This window comes from Leucoraja erinacea, chromosome 14 (genome assembly GCF_028641065.1).
Source record: "Leucoraja erinacea ecotype New England chromosome 14, Leri_hhj_1, whole genome shotgun sequence".
Taxonomy (NCBI): domain Eukaryota; kingdom Metazoa; phylum Chordata; class Chondrichthyes; order Rajiformes; family Rajidae; genus Leucoraja; species Leucoraja erinaceus.
The window spans coordinates 15160743-15176143 of NC_073390.1; the positions used below are offsets into that span (position 1 = coordinate 15160743).

At 46.9% G+C, this 15401-nt stretch overlaps 1 protein-coding gene across 1 annotated transcript in view; it reads right to left on the bottom strand.

Moving 5' to 3' along the window:
• The window catches only part of gk5 (glycerol kinase 5), a 71706-nt gene extending 69519 nt beyond the window's left edge, over positions 1–2187 (bottom strand). The window contains exon 1 of the mRNA XM_055645669.1: positions 1527–2187. Coding sequence (XP_055501644.1) covers positions 1527–1655 — 129 coding nt within the window. The 5' untranslated portion in view covers positions 1656–2187. The remainder of the gene's footprint in view (positions 1–1526) is intronic.
• Between the last annotated feature and the right edge of the window lie 13214 nt (positions 2188–15401).

The following is a 15401-nucleotide window of genomic DNA, read 5'->3' on the forward strand; positions in this document are numbered from 1 at the left end:
CTCAACATCACGAGGACAAACCAGAACAGTAATCATAAGTAAAAGGAGCAGAATTAGGCCATTCAGCCCATCAAGGTTAGGGCCCATTCAATAATGCTGATCTATCTCTCCTTCATAACCCCATTATCCTGCCTTCTCCCCATAACCTCTGACATCCATACTAATCAAGAATCTATCTATCTCTGCCTTAAATATCTCCACTGAATCCTGCAAGATGGTGCTGGAACATGGCGACTGTGTGTGCTCTTCCCAGAGGGATGTACCATCATCTGATACAATCTCTCTACATCTCTTCCCTGTAAATCTACCACCATTTCTAAACAATATCGTCTTTGTTCTACCTACTGTACTTGAGTTTAATAGAGACAAAGCACCGGAGTAATTCAGTGGGTCAGGCAACATCTCTGGAGAAAACGTATGGGTGGCTTTTCAGGTCTGGACCCTTCTTCAGAATTTGAAGCAAAGCCCTAACCTGAAATATCACACATCCCTTTTCTCTAGAGATGCTGCCTTACTCACTGAGTTACTCCAGCACTCCGTGGCTATCTTTGGTATAAACTAGCATCTGTGGTTCTTAGTTTCTACATAGTTGAGTTTGACTTGATTGTATTTATATACAGATCTGAATGGAGACTATGCAAAACAAAGCTTATTACTGTAGCACATTACAATAATAAACCTAGACTGGCATCTCATCCTACTACTATAAACCTGCAATGATTTCCTTGCATGACACCTTAGCTGCAATGCTGCATCCATACCCTCTACTGCAGTTAACCACCTTGACAACAGAGAAAGCACTTCCCAAGCACACAATCCCCAACACCAATGGGTACAAGAGCAGCAGGAGCTTGGCTACACCACCACAACCTTACAGGCTCACCTCCAAATCTCAAATGATCATAATTTGGAAATAATATTGCTGATATTTTAGCATTATTAGGCCTCCAACATTATTATTGGGACCCTTCCTCCCCCAACAGCTCTTTGCGAGCACTGTTTGAAGCCGAACTTCCCCAATGAAGTCTGACAGGACCATAAGATGTGTCAGGTTGGGGCAAGGTACACATCGAGACAGGTGTTGCCATTTCAGCCCAGCTCAGCACCTCACCTAAACCAGGTTGATTTTGCTTCATGCCACCACGTGGGATAAGCTGCAAACTCTGGCCTTGCCAGCGGCAGACACATAACCCAAAACAGGAGGGGTTAGATATTTCAACTATTTAGATTCATATCACTGGTTCTGGTTCTGGTTGATTACTGCGCAAACACCTCATCAGTGGTTATGTCGGGCAGGATTTCACATCTAACTGCTAACACATTTCACAGTTCATGTTACAGGGATTGGATTCATTCACAGTCACTGCGATAACATTAGGTTGACGTCGTGACTAAGTGCCTGAGCTAGGGAATCTAACGTCGCTTTCCCATGACAACATAGAAAACCTCAAGCCAGTGCAACCTCTCCCCAGGCCGGGTTAGACATTAGCTTCACTCCCCCCACACTGCAGGTTCGTGGATCTTACCGGTTTACTGCTGAAGCCTTGGATCTTGGCGGCTCGGTCGTAGATGGAGCACCTGATGGACGTGGATCCAACATCGACGGCCAGGACGTAAGTGTCGTTGCGTCGAAACCCGTTTTTGACAGAACCCATAGCTGGGCGGTGGGCACCAAACGGCGGCGAGGGAGGGAGGGAGGGAGGGAGGCGCCTGCGAGAGTCACAGAGCGAGGGCACGGACCATGGAAAAACAACAACCCAACAAAACCAAATAACCTCAGGAGAGACACAGGGAGCGAGGGAGGGAAGGAAGGAAGGAAGGAAAGGGATCAGGCGGCGATGTTGAACATGCAAGCGCGCCCCGGTTACTAGGAAGCGGCGACTCCGAGTAACTTCAGCTGATACTTGGCTTCCAGGAAGTTACACGTGTGTGCAAATTAAACATACGCATCCTTCTGCTGCTTCTTCTCGCAGCGGCTTTCCCCGCAGCAGCAGCGACTGAGATGGTGCCGGCTGCTCAGAGGCAGGCTGTGAGATGTCGCAGAGGCAGACTGCCGCCTGGAGAGCCCATTGGAGCAGGAGCTGGAGCAGGAGCCGGCGCCGCCCGCACGGAACGAGAGCTCGGCTGCTTTGCTACTTTCCGCCGGTCATTCACCCCGCCTGTGACGTCCGCGTCACACATCAGCCCACTAAAGGGGCGGCGGCGGCGGCGGCGGCGGCTCACAAACACACTCCTCACGCCTGGGACCGCGGCACAACGCAGCGCTACAGCTGCCTCCCTCCTCACAGCGACAGCGGGATCGGTTCGATCCCTGTCACATCTTCGCCTCAGATGTGGAATAATAATAATACTGAACTCCCTTTTGAATGCATCCAGTGAATCGGCCTCCACTGGATGCATTCTGTGGCAGAGAGTTCCACAAATTCACAACTCTCTGTGTGAAAAAGTTTTTCCTCATCTTAGTTCTAAATGGCCACCCCTAAATGGCCCCTGGTTCTGGACTCTCCCCAACATCTGGAACATGTTTCCTGCATCTAGCGTGTCCAATCCCTTCATAATTTTATATGTTTCTATAAGATACCCTCTCGTCCTTCTAAATTCCAGTGAATACAAGCCCAGTCGCTCCATTCTTTCATAGAAACATAGAAAATAGGTGCAGGAGTAGGCCATTCAGCCCATCGAGCCTGCACCACCATTCAACATGATCATGGCTGATCATCCAACTCAGTATCTCGTACATACCTTCTCTCCATACCCCCTGATCCCTTTAGTCACAACTCCCTCTTAAATATAACCAATGAACTGACCTCAACTACCTTCTGTGGCAGAGAATTCCAGAGATTCACCACTCTCTGTGTGAAAAATGTTTTTCTCATCTCGGTCCTAAAAGACTTCCCCCTTATCGTTAAACTGTGACCCCTTGTTCTGGACTTCCCCAACATCGGGAACAATCTTCCTGCATTTAGCCTGTCCAACCCCATAAGAATTTTTAAAGTTTCTATAAGATCCCCCCTCAAGCTTCTAAATTCTAGCGAGTACAAGCCGAGTCTATCCAGTCTTTCTTCATGTGAAAGTCCTGACATCCAGGAATCAGTCTGGTGAACCTTCTCTGTACTCCCTCTATGGCAAGAATGTCTTTCCTCAGATTAGAAGGCCAAAACTGTACGCAATACTCCCTGCTCCTATACTCAAATCCTTGTGCTATGAAAGCTAACATACCATTCGCTTTCTTCACTGCCTGCTGCATCTGCATGCCTACTTTCAATGACTGGTGTACCATGACACCCAGGTCTTGTTGCATCTCCCCTTTTCCCAATCGGCCACCATTCAGATAATAGTCTACTTTCCTGTTTTTGCCACCAAAGTGGATAACCTCACATTTATCCACATTATACTGCATCTGCCATGCATTTGCCCACTCACCCAACCTATCCAAGTCACTTTGCAGCCTCCTAGCTTCCTCCTCACAGCTAACACTGCCCCCCCAGCTTTGTGTCATCCGCAAACTTGAAGATGTTGCATTCAATTCCCTCGTCCAAATAATTAATATATATATTAAATAGCTGGGGTCCCAGCACCGAGCCTTGCGGTACCCCACTAGTCACTGCCTGCCATTCTGAAAAGGACCCGTTTACTGCTACTCTTTGCTTCCTGTCTGCCAGCCAGTTCTCTATCCATATCAATACTGAACCCCCAATACCGTATGCTTTAAGTTTGCATACTAATCTCTTATGTGGGACCTTGTCGAAAGCCTTCTGAAAGTCCAGGTATAACACATCCACTGGTTCTTATCCACTGTACTAGTTACATCCTCGAAAAATTTTATAAGATTTGTCAGACATGATTTACCTTTCATAAATCCATGCTGACTTTGTCCAATGATTTCACCACTTTCCAAATGTGCTGCTATCCCATCTTTAATGACTGACTCTAGCAGTTTCCCCACTACTGATGTTAGACTTACTGGTCTGTAATTCCCAGTTTTCTCTCTCCCTCCCTTTATAAAAAGTGGGGTTACATTAGCTACCCTCCAATCCTCAGGAACTACTCCAGAATCTAAAGAGTTTTGAAATGTTATCACTAATACTTCCACTATTTCTGGGGATTCTTCCTTAAGTACTCTGGGATGCAACCTATCTGGCCCTGGGGATTTATCGGCCTTTAATCCATTCAATTTAACTAACACCGCTTCCCGGCTAACCTGGATTTCACTCAGTTCCTCTATCTCATTTGACCCCCGGTCCCCTGCTATTTCCGGCAGATTATTTATGTCTTCCTTAGTGAAGACAGAACCAAAATAGTTATTCAATTGGTCCGCCATGTCCTTGTTCCCCATGATGTTTCCCAAACCTCTGGCTTCCCGCTTGTCTTTGCTATGTTATACGCCTTCTCTTTTATTTTTATACTGTCCCTGACTTCCCTTGTCCGCCACGGTCGCCCCTTACTCCCCTTAGAATCTTTTTTTACTCTTTGGAATGAAGTGATCCTGCATCTTCTGGATTATTCCCAAAAATACCTGTTCCACCGTTATCCCTGCTAGGGTCCATTTCCAGTAAACTTTGGCCAGCTCCTCCCTCATGCCTCCATAATCCCCTTTGTTCAATTGCAATACTGACATTTCCGATTTTAACTTCTCCCTCGCAAATTGCAGATTAAAACATCATTTAATGGTCACTACCTCCTCATGGTTCCTTTACCTTGAGTTCCCTTACCAAATCCAGTTCATTACACAACACTAAATACAGAATTGCCTTTTTCCTGGTCGGCTCCAGAACAAGCTGCTCTAAGAATCCATCTCGGAGGCACTCTACAAACTCCCTTTCTTGGGATCCAGTACCAACCTGATTTTCCCAATCTACATGCATATTGAAATCTCCCATAACCACCGTACGATTAACTTTGTAACATGCTAATTTGAACTCCTGATGCAACTTGCACCCTATCTCAAGGCTTGGGGGCCAGTAGATGACTCCCTTTAGGGTCTTTTTACCTTTACAATTTCTCAGTTCTATCCACAATGACTCTACATCTTCTGATTCTATGTCACCCCTCACAAGGGATTGAATTTCATTCCTTAGCAATGGAGCCACCTCACCCCCTCTGCCCACCTGTTTGTCTTTTGGATAGGACGTATACCTCTGAATATTCAGTTCCCAGCTCTGATCCTCTTGCAGCCATGTTTCTGTAATTCCCACATCATGCATACCAATTTCAATCCGAGCCTGAAGCTCATCCACTTTATTTCTAATACTTCACGCATTCATATACTGTATAACACTTTTAATTTGATATTCACCTTCCCTCTCACACCGGTTCCAATTTCACCTGACCTTACTCTTATCCCTTCTTGAACTTTCCGTTCCATAAATTCGGGTGTCTTTCGTAACTTTTCCTGTACTCTCTTCCCCTTTAAATCCATACTTATATTCCCAATTTGTCAACCCACCCCCCCGGTTATTTAGTTTAAACCAACCCGTGTTGCACAAGGAAATCGCCCTGCCAGAATGTTGGTCCTCCTCCAGTTAACATAGAAACATAGAAAATAGGTGCAGGAGTAGGCCGTTTGGCCCTTCGAGCCTGCACCGCCATTCAATATGATCATGGCTGATCATCCAACTCAGTATCCTGTACCTGCCTTCTCTCCATACCCCCTGATCCGTTTAGCCACAAGGGCCACATCCAACTCCCTCTTAAATATAGCCAATGAACTGGCCTCAACTACCTGTGGCAGAGAGTTCCAGAGATTCACCACTCTCTGTGTGAAAAATGTTTTTTCTCATCTCGGTCCTAAAGGATTTCCCCTTTATCCTTAAACTGTGACCCCTTGTCCTGGACTTCCCCAACATCGGGAACAATCTTCCTGCATCTAGCCTGTCCAATCCCTTAAGAATTTTGTAAGTTTCTATAAGATCCCCCCTCAATCTTCTAAATTCTAGCGAGTACAAGCCAAGTCTATCCAGTCTTTCTTCATATGAAAGTTCTGACATCCCAGGAATCAGTCTGGTGTACCTTCTCTGTAATCCCTCTATGGCAAGAATGTCTTTCCTCAGATTTGGAGACCAAAACTGTACGCAATACTCCAGGTGTGGTCTCACCAAGACCCTGTACAACTGCAGTAGAACCTCCCTGCTCCTATACTCAAATCCTTTTGCTATGAATGCTAACATACCATTCGCTTTCTTCACTGCCTGCTGCACCTGCATGCCTATTTTCAATGACTGGTGTACCATGACACCCAGGTCTCGTCGCATCTCCCATTTTCCTAATCTGCCACCATTCAGATAAAAGTCTACTTTCCTGTTTTTGGCACCAAAGTGTATAACCTCATATTTAAGGTGTAATCCGTCCCTTTTGTACAGGTCACCCGTACCCCAGAAGAGATTCCAGTGGTCTATAAATCTAAATCTCTGCTCCCTGCACCAGACCCTCAGCCACACATTCGGATCTCCTATCTCCCTGTTCCTGCCCTCACCAGCACGAGGTACTGGAAGCAATCCAGAGATAACATAGAAAATAGGTGCAGGAGAAGGTCAGTCGGCTCTTCGAGCCAGCACCGCCACTCATTGTGATCACGGCTGATCGTCTCCAATCAATAACCCGTGCCTGCCTGCTCCCCATATCCCATGATTCCACTAGCCCCTAGAGCTCTATCTAACTCTCTCTTAAATCCATCCAGTGATTTGGCCTCCACTGCCCTCTGTGGCAGGGAATTCCATAAATTCACAACTCTCTGGGTGAAAGAGTTTTTTCTCACCTCAGTCTTAAATGGCCACCCCTTTATTCTAAGACTGTGGCCCCTTGTTCTGGACTCATTCAACACTGGGAACATTTTTCCTGCATCTAGCTTGTCCAGTCCTTTTATAATTTTATATGTTTCTATAAGATATCCCCTCATCCTTCTAAACTCCAGTGAATACAAGCCTAGTATTTTCAATCTTTCCTCATATGACAGTCCCGCCATCCCAGGAATCAATCTCGTGAACCTACGCTGCACTGCTTCAATCACAAGGATGTCCTTCCTTAGATTAGGAGACCAAAATGGTACACAATACTCCAGATGTGGTCTTATCAGAGCCCGATACAACCGCAGAAGAAACTCTTTACTCCGATACTGAAATCCTCTTGTTATGAAGGCCAACATTCCATTATCTTTCTTCACTACCTGCTGTACCTGCACACCATCATTCAGTGACTGGTGTACAATGACACCCAGGTCTCGCTGTACCTCCCCCATACCTAACATAATCCCATTGAGATAATAATCTGCCCCCTTGTTTTTGCCGCCAAAGTGGATAACCTCACATTTATCTATATTATACTGCATCTGCCGCGCATCTGCCCACTCACTCAACCTGCCCAGGTCACCCTGCAACCTCCTAACATCCTCTTCGCAGTTCACACTGCCACCCAGCTTTGTATCATCCGCAAACTTGCTAGTGTTGCTCCTAATTCCCTCTTCCAAATCATTAATATATATGGTAAACAGTTGCGGCCCCAACACCGAGCCTTGCGGCACTCCACTCGCCACTGCCTGCCATTCTGAAAAGGACCCGTTCACTCGTACTCTTTGCTTCACGTCTGCCAACCAATTTTCTAGCCACGTCAACACCCTACCCCCAATACCATGTGCTCTAATTTTAGTCACGAGTCTCCCGTGCAGGACTTTAGAAAGGCTTTCTGAAAGTCTAGATACACTACATCCACCGGCTCCACTTCATCCATTTTACTTGTCACATCCTCAAAAAATTCAGGAAGCTTAGTCAAGCATGATTTTCCTTTCATAAATCCATGTTGACTTGGACTAATCCTTTTACTGCTATCCAAATGCCCCATTATTACCTCTTTAGTAATTGACTCCAGCATCTTTCCCACCACCGAAATCAGGCTAACTAGTCTGTATTTTCCCGTTTTCTCTCTCGCTCCTTTCTTGAAAAGTAGGATAACATTAGCTATCCTCCAATCCACAGGAACTGACCCTGAATCTATTAAACATTGGAAAATGATCACCAATGCGTCCACTATTTCGAGAGCCACCTCCCTGAAGAGCCTGGGATGCAGACCATCAGGCCCAGGGGATTTATCATCCTTCAGTCCCATTAGCCTGCCCAATACTATTTCTCGCCTAATGAAAATTCTTTCAGTTCCTCTACCCCCTTAGATCCTCTGTCCTCCAGTACTTCTGGGAGATTGTTTGTGTCTTCCTTAGTGAAGACATATCCGAAGTACCTGTTCAACTCTTCTGCCATTTCCTTGTTCCCCATAATAATTTCATCCATGTCTGCCTTCAAGGGACCCACATTTGACTTTGCTATTCTTTTTCCCTTAACATATCTAAAGAAGCTTTTACTGTCCTTCTTTATATTCCTGGCCAGCTTCCCCTCGTATTTCATCTTTTCAGCCCGTATTGCCCGTTTTGTTTCCTTCTAACCACCCTAAAAGTCCTGCTTTTCAGTCTTCTTCCTAACTCTCTTAACTCGCGTTGCAGAACCTCCTTCCTCTTCTTCCCGACGTTGTTTGTGCCTACGTGCGCAACTACTGCCGGCTGTTCACCTTCCCTCTCGAGGATGTTCTGAAGTCAGTCCGAGATATCTTGAACCTTGGCACCTGGGAGGCAACAGACCATCCTTGCGTCTCGCCTGCCGCCACAGAATCTCCTGTCCGCACCACGGACAATGGAGTCACCCACCATTATGGCTCTGCCCAACATCGGTCTCACCAGTCGAGTCCCATCTCTAGGATTGGAGCCACCAACCTGTCCGCCACTCGGACTGGAAGCGTCGTCTGCCCCGACAGCTCCCAAAAGGGTGTACCTGTTTTCATTGGGTACAGCCACCGGGGTCTTCTACACTCCATGTTTACTCCTCTTTCTCAGAGTCACCCATCTTCGCTCTTCCAGTCTGCTTGGTGTGACAACCTCACTGTAAGTTCTATCCAGGAAACTCTCGTTTTCCCGGATGGCCCTGAGGTCATACAGCTGCTGCTCCAGTTCCCCAACATGTTCGTTCAGGAGCTGCACCTGGACACAATTTCAGCAGGTATAGTTGTCAGAAGCACCAGTGTCCCTGACTTCCCACATCCTGCAGGAAACACACTGTACCAACTTTCCTGTCATTTCTTCAGTGGACAAAAAATCACAAATTTCGAATCAAGTGAAGCCTCCTTGCCTCAGCCTCCTCGTTGAATGTACATTGTCATAATATCCTGCACTCAATACAAATTCAAAGGAATTTGCTTTACCTCTGAAAAAGCCATTCGACAGCTTAAGAATCTTGAAATCAATTTATAAAAGTCACTTTAGCCACTAGCAAAAAGTGCAGCCCCGAGGTAAAGATTTTGCCAATTTAACTAGCAAAACTATCTATACATAACTAAAACTCTGATCCTGTGCTCTTCCGGTTTACGGTTTTATTCTCTTTGCGCAAAAACAGTACACGATAGCGCTACTGGTTTTCGCCACCTTAATCACTATTCTCCTGTGCTCAAGTGCACCAACTTTTGTTCCAATCGATGGTATAGATTCAAAGTTAATAAAGTTTGAAAATCTTAAAAACCGCACATGCGCAGATTGGTCTCTGTCAGTGACCGGCACGCAGATTGGTCTCCTGTCCTGTCATTCACCAGCGACGCCCGCCTCGCCCAGCGTTGCATGGCCACAGTCACACAGCCAGTCGGCCGGAGGGGACGGCCACAGCCGCCGCGGGCCGCAACTGCTCCGGGTGAACGGAGTGGCAACCTCGAGATCCTGGGGAGGTGAGGAGGGAATTGAGGGGAGGAGGGGGAGGGGGGCAGTGGGAATAGAGGGAGAGAGTGGGGGGAGGATGAGGGGTGATAGGGAGAGGAGGGCAGGGGGGTGTGAGGGGGGGGGGGTGATAGGGAGGATAGTTGTGGGGGGGGGGGGGTAGAGGGTTAGTTGGGGGGTAGGGAGAAGAGTTATGGAGAGAGTGACTGAGGGTAGGGGAAAGGAGGGAGGGAGAGGTGATGGAGGGGCACACAAGGAGGGAAAGGAGCAGCAACCTTGAGATCCTGGGGAGGTGAGGAGGGAGAATGGGGGCGGAGGGGGAATAGAGGGAGAGGAGTTGGGTAGGGAAAGGAGTGGGGTAGGTAGGGAGTGGGGAATAGAGGGAGAGGAGGGATAGTGGGGGGGATAGGGATAGGTGAGGAGTGGGGGGCAGAGGGATAGGAGGAGGGTAGGGAGGGGAAAGGAGTTATGGAGGGAGTGACGGAGGGTAGGGGAAAGGATAGGGAGGGAGAGGTGAGGGAGGGATTGGGGAGGGGAGGAGGAGAGGGGAAAGAAGAGGGAGGATAAAGAGGAAGGGGAGGGAGTGCTGGGGGATGAGGGGAAATGAGCCGCGCCTGCGCAGTTTGGGGCTATGGTGGAAATTGCATTGGGGGAACGGTTTGCATTGGGGGAACGGGTGAGTGGTGGAATATTGTGTTGGGGAACGGGTTGCATTGGGGGTCCAGGCCTCCAGTGTGACAGAGACCCAAAGGGTCCCACTTAGTGTAGTGTATTTTCTAAAATCACCTTAAATGCATTGTATTTCTCTTTAGATCCATCTAGATTAGGACATGGGGAAGTGCAACGAGACCTGGGTGTCCTTGTAAATTGGTCACTGAAAGTAAGCATGCAGGTACAGTAGGCAGTGAAGAAAGTTAATGGCATATTGGCCTTCATAACGAGAGGATGTGAGTATTGGAGCAAAGAGGTCCTTCTGCAGTTGTACATGGCCCTGGTGAGACCACACCTGGAGTATTGTGTGCAGTTTTGGTCTCCAAATTTGAGGAAGGACATTCTTGCTATTGAGAGAGTGCAGCGTTGGTTCATGAGGTTAATTCCCGGGATGGCAGAAATGTCATATGATGAATGAATGGAACGACTGGGCTTGCATTCATTGGAATTTAGGATGAGAGGGGATCTTATAGAAATATACAAAATTATGAAGGGATTGGACAAGTTTGATGCAGGAAACATGTTCCTGATGTTGGGAGAGTCCAGAACCAGGGGCCACAGTTTAAGAATAAGGGGTAAGCCATTTAGAACTGAGATGAGGAAAACGTTTTTCACCCAGAGAGTTGTGAATTTGTGGAATTCTCTGCCTCAAGCAGTGGAGACCAATTCACTGGATGCATTGAAAAGAGAGTTAGATGCAGCTCTTAGGTCTAGCGGAATCAAGGGTTATGGGGGAGAAGGCAGGAACGGGGTACTGATTGTGGATGATCAGCCATGTGGTGCTGGCTTGAGGGCCGAATGGCCTGCTCCTGCTCTTATTTTCTATGTTTCATCAAAGAAGGTAGATAATATGCTTTCAAATTGATTGAAAGATACAGCATGGAAACAGGCCTTTTGGGCCACCAAGTACATGCTGATCCTCAATCACCTGGTTACTTTAGTTCTATGCTCACTTTCTCGCCACTCTCATCGCATTAGGGGGAAATTTACAGTGTTAACCTAAAAGCAAAAGCATGTTTTGGGGACACGGGAGGAAACCCATGCAGTCACAGGGAGAATGTGCAAACTCCACACAAACAGCACCCACGGTCAGGATCAAACATGGGTTTTTGGCTCTGCGAGGCAACTGCTCTATTTTACTTCGGAGTCACGTGAGTGACTACGTGAAGAACCCTGCCAGGACGCATGCGTGTCATGTGGCTACACGCATTGCGAAACAGTCAGGTGGGGTGGAACGATGTTCCCCCTCAGCGGCAGTTTGAAAGCCGGAACCTGCAGGTAAGAGATACTCTGCGGTCTTTTGTGTTTTTCCCATACTGATTTACAGGTGGGGAGTCAATGGACAAGTCCAAGAAAACAACGAGGGCTGCGACAAAACTGGCGGGGAAGGACCGCGGAGTTGCGGGCAGCCAGCAACGGCCAGCGGCACATGAATCACCCGTAATGGGAACAGCTGTGCACGACTTCGCCTCCGCACCGGCCAGATCCACTCCGTGGCCGGGCGGTGAGGCAAAACAAAAAACCAACAAAGTCGTTGACTCAGATGAGTCCGACTTAGAGCAGCCGCGAGCGGCCAGTGACCGTGAGCGCTGGAGCCAGATGGAGCGGTGTGTGGAGCAATTGCTCCAACGTGACAGGCTCCGGGAGATGGAGTCTAGTCACTGTGGGCACTATGTTAAACCCACAGCAGCACCTCTTGTAGGGCTGCACAGTGCATCTCCCTCGTCAGAGGGGAGTACTGGGGGTCAGTTCTGGGCTGATCCTGAAGAGGGGTTTGCAGAAGAGAAATCAAGTGTGCAAGGGGTGCAGGAACGTGAAAATCTACTGGACATGGTGTCCAACTTCATACAGCCAGACCAGACTGGCCAAAACCTGGAACAAAAACTAGCTGCCAGTATAGATTATATGTCCTTTAACCAGCTACAGGAACAGGCTGTATTGGACACCACGGCAAGACACTTGGCACCGGGTAACTGTATATCCCTGAATGTTCCTGTTGTAAATAATTGCATATGGAAACATATCGGAGCAGGAGTTAGAGGCATGGATGTCAAACTCCAAAAGGTACTAAAGCTCCTAACAGCGGGAATAACAGCTTTCGCCCGCACAGTAGATGAGAAGGACATGTCGCAGGACCAACAGGATGCACTGGCACTGCTTTGCAACACACAATATGAAATAAACAGCATCAGGAAGAGTGCCATCTGACTTGCTCTAAACCAAAAATTCGCAGGTCTGTGCAAACCTGGAAATGTAAAACCACCAATTTTACTATTTGGAGGTAACCTATCGAAGCAAGTCAAGGAGCTCGATGAGGAGGCAAAAACCCTGGGGCTCATAAACGCAACTTCATCAAAAACCTACTACGGCCATGAACAGCACCCGTACGCACCCACCAGTAGAACAAGACAAACTGGTGAAAGCTCGAAGGTCCGGTACACCGAACATGAGTCTTTTTTAGGCCATGGCCCAGGCCGGCCTTTTTGGAAGATACGCAAACCTCCAACACCAACCCAACCACAAACCCAGACACCGGCGCCTCAACATCAATGAAGGATTTACAAAAAGAAGTAAACCTGCCACTGGTAACTATGGAGGTAGGTGGGTCTGGTTCCCTATAAATTGCAGGAAGCATGGAGGTTGGGGGGGGGGGAGATTACACTTCTTTCTGGATGCATGGAGTATGTTAACTACCGACACTTATATTTTAAGCAGTATCCAGGGATATACCATAGAATTTATACACAAATACAGCCCTCCAGTACAGCATGTACCGAACCGAATGTTCGTACTTTCAGGTAAAGAAAAATCAGAAGCGCATGCTGAACTGGAGTGGCTTTAAGCAAAAGGGGTAATTGAAAAATCCCAACACGAATTGCTAGAATTTGTGTCCAATATCTTTACCAAAAACAAAAAAGATAGTGGTTGTCGCATCATCATAAATTTGACCAAATTGAATACATTTGTACAATATATTCATTTTTAAATCAAAACCTTTGTCAAGAACCTAAATCCTCTAAAGACAGCAGGATGGTCAGGGGAAAAAACATTCCAACTATTTTATCATAAACCAGTCATTAAACCTGGAACGTTTGCAGAAACAATTTTAAGTTCTGTAATTTAATTTACCCCATAAATAGGGGCTATAATTTGGTGTTAATAAATTTTTCATGGATTTCAATGTCGGATTCATGTCTAAATTATGTTGACACAATTCCTCCCACAGTCATTAAGGCAGATGTGATGCATGGACACGTTTCCACGGCATGAAATCACAGAGCTTTGAAATCTTCACGTAGTCACTCACGTGACTCCGAAGTAAAATAGTAAGATTAAACGAGAACTTACCAGTTCGAAGTTTGATCGTTATTTTATGAGGAACACGTTGAGGGAATACGTGCCTTCCGCTCCCACCCATGATCATATACTCAACTGGTATTTCTTCTCTAATGTTACTATGTTGTCATTACAGTTATCTGTGATTTCACACCGCTGCTTTGAAGAATGACACGCATGCGTCCTGGTGGGGTTCTTCACGTATTCCCACAACGTACTCCTCATAAAATAACGATCAAACTTCGAACTGGTAAGTTCTCGTTTAATCTTACTATTAGATGGCTACTGTGCAGCCCTCAACTTACAGTCCATGCAGAAAGCATTCAGACCCCCTCACTTTTTTCCACAATTTGTTAAGTTCCAGCCTTCTTCTAAAATTGAGCTTTGCTGCATCCTGTTTCCATTGATTATCCTTGAGATGTTTCTACAACTTGATTGGGGTCCACAAGTGGAAAATTAAATTGTTTGGACATGATTTGGAAAGGCACACACCTGTCTATAGAAGGTCCCACAGTTGACAGTGCATGTCAGAGGAAAATCCAAGCCATGAAGATGAAGGAATTGTCTGTAGACCTCTGAGACAGGATTGTGTCGATACACAGATCTGGGGAAGGGTATAAAACAATTTCTGCAGCATTGCAGGTCCCGAAGAGCACTGTGGCCTCTGTAATTTTTAAATGGAAGAACATTGAAACTATCAGGACTCTTCATAGAGATGGCCGCCCGGCCAAACTGAGCAATCAGGGGAGAAGGGCCTTGGTCAGGGAGGTGACCAAGAACCCGATGGTCACTCTGACAGAGCTCCAGAGTTCCTCTGTGGAGATGGGAGAAACTTCCAGAAGGACAACTATGGCCAGACGGAAGCCACTCCTCAGTAAAAGGCACACAACAGCCCGCTTGGAGTTTGGTAACAGGCACCGTAACAAGATTCTCTGGTCTGATGAAACCAAGATTGAACTCTGTGGCCTGAATGCCAAGTGTCACGTCTAGTGGAAACCAGGCACCGCTCATCACCTGGCCAATACCATACCTACGGTGAAGCATGGTGGTGGCAGCATCATGCTGTGGGGATGTTTTTCAGTGGCAGGAACTGGGAGACTAGTCAGGATCGAGGGAAAGATGAACGGAGCAAAGTACAGAGAGATCCTTGATGAAAACCTGCTCCAGAGCGTTCTGGACCTCAGACTGGGGCAGAGGTTCACCTTCCAACAGGACAACGACCCTAAGCACACAGCATAGACAACGCAGGAGTGGCTTCGTGACAAGTCTGTGAATGTCCTTGAGTGGCCCAGCCAGAGCCCGGACTTGAACCCGATCGAATATCTCTGGAGGGACCTGAAAATAGCTGTGCATTGATACTCCCCATCCAACCTGACAGAGCTTGAGAGAATAATCTTCTCTGCAGAGAAGAATGGGAGAAATTACCCAAATACAGGTGTGCCAAGCTTGTGGCACCATACCCAAGAAGACTTGAGGCTGTAATCGCTGCCAAAGGTGCCTCAACAAAGTACTGAGTAAAGGGTCTGAATACTTATGTAAATGTGATATTTCAGTTATTTCTTTTTAATTACTTTGCAAAAATTTCTAAACACCTGTTTTCACTTTTTTATTATGT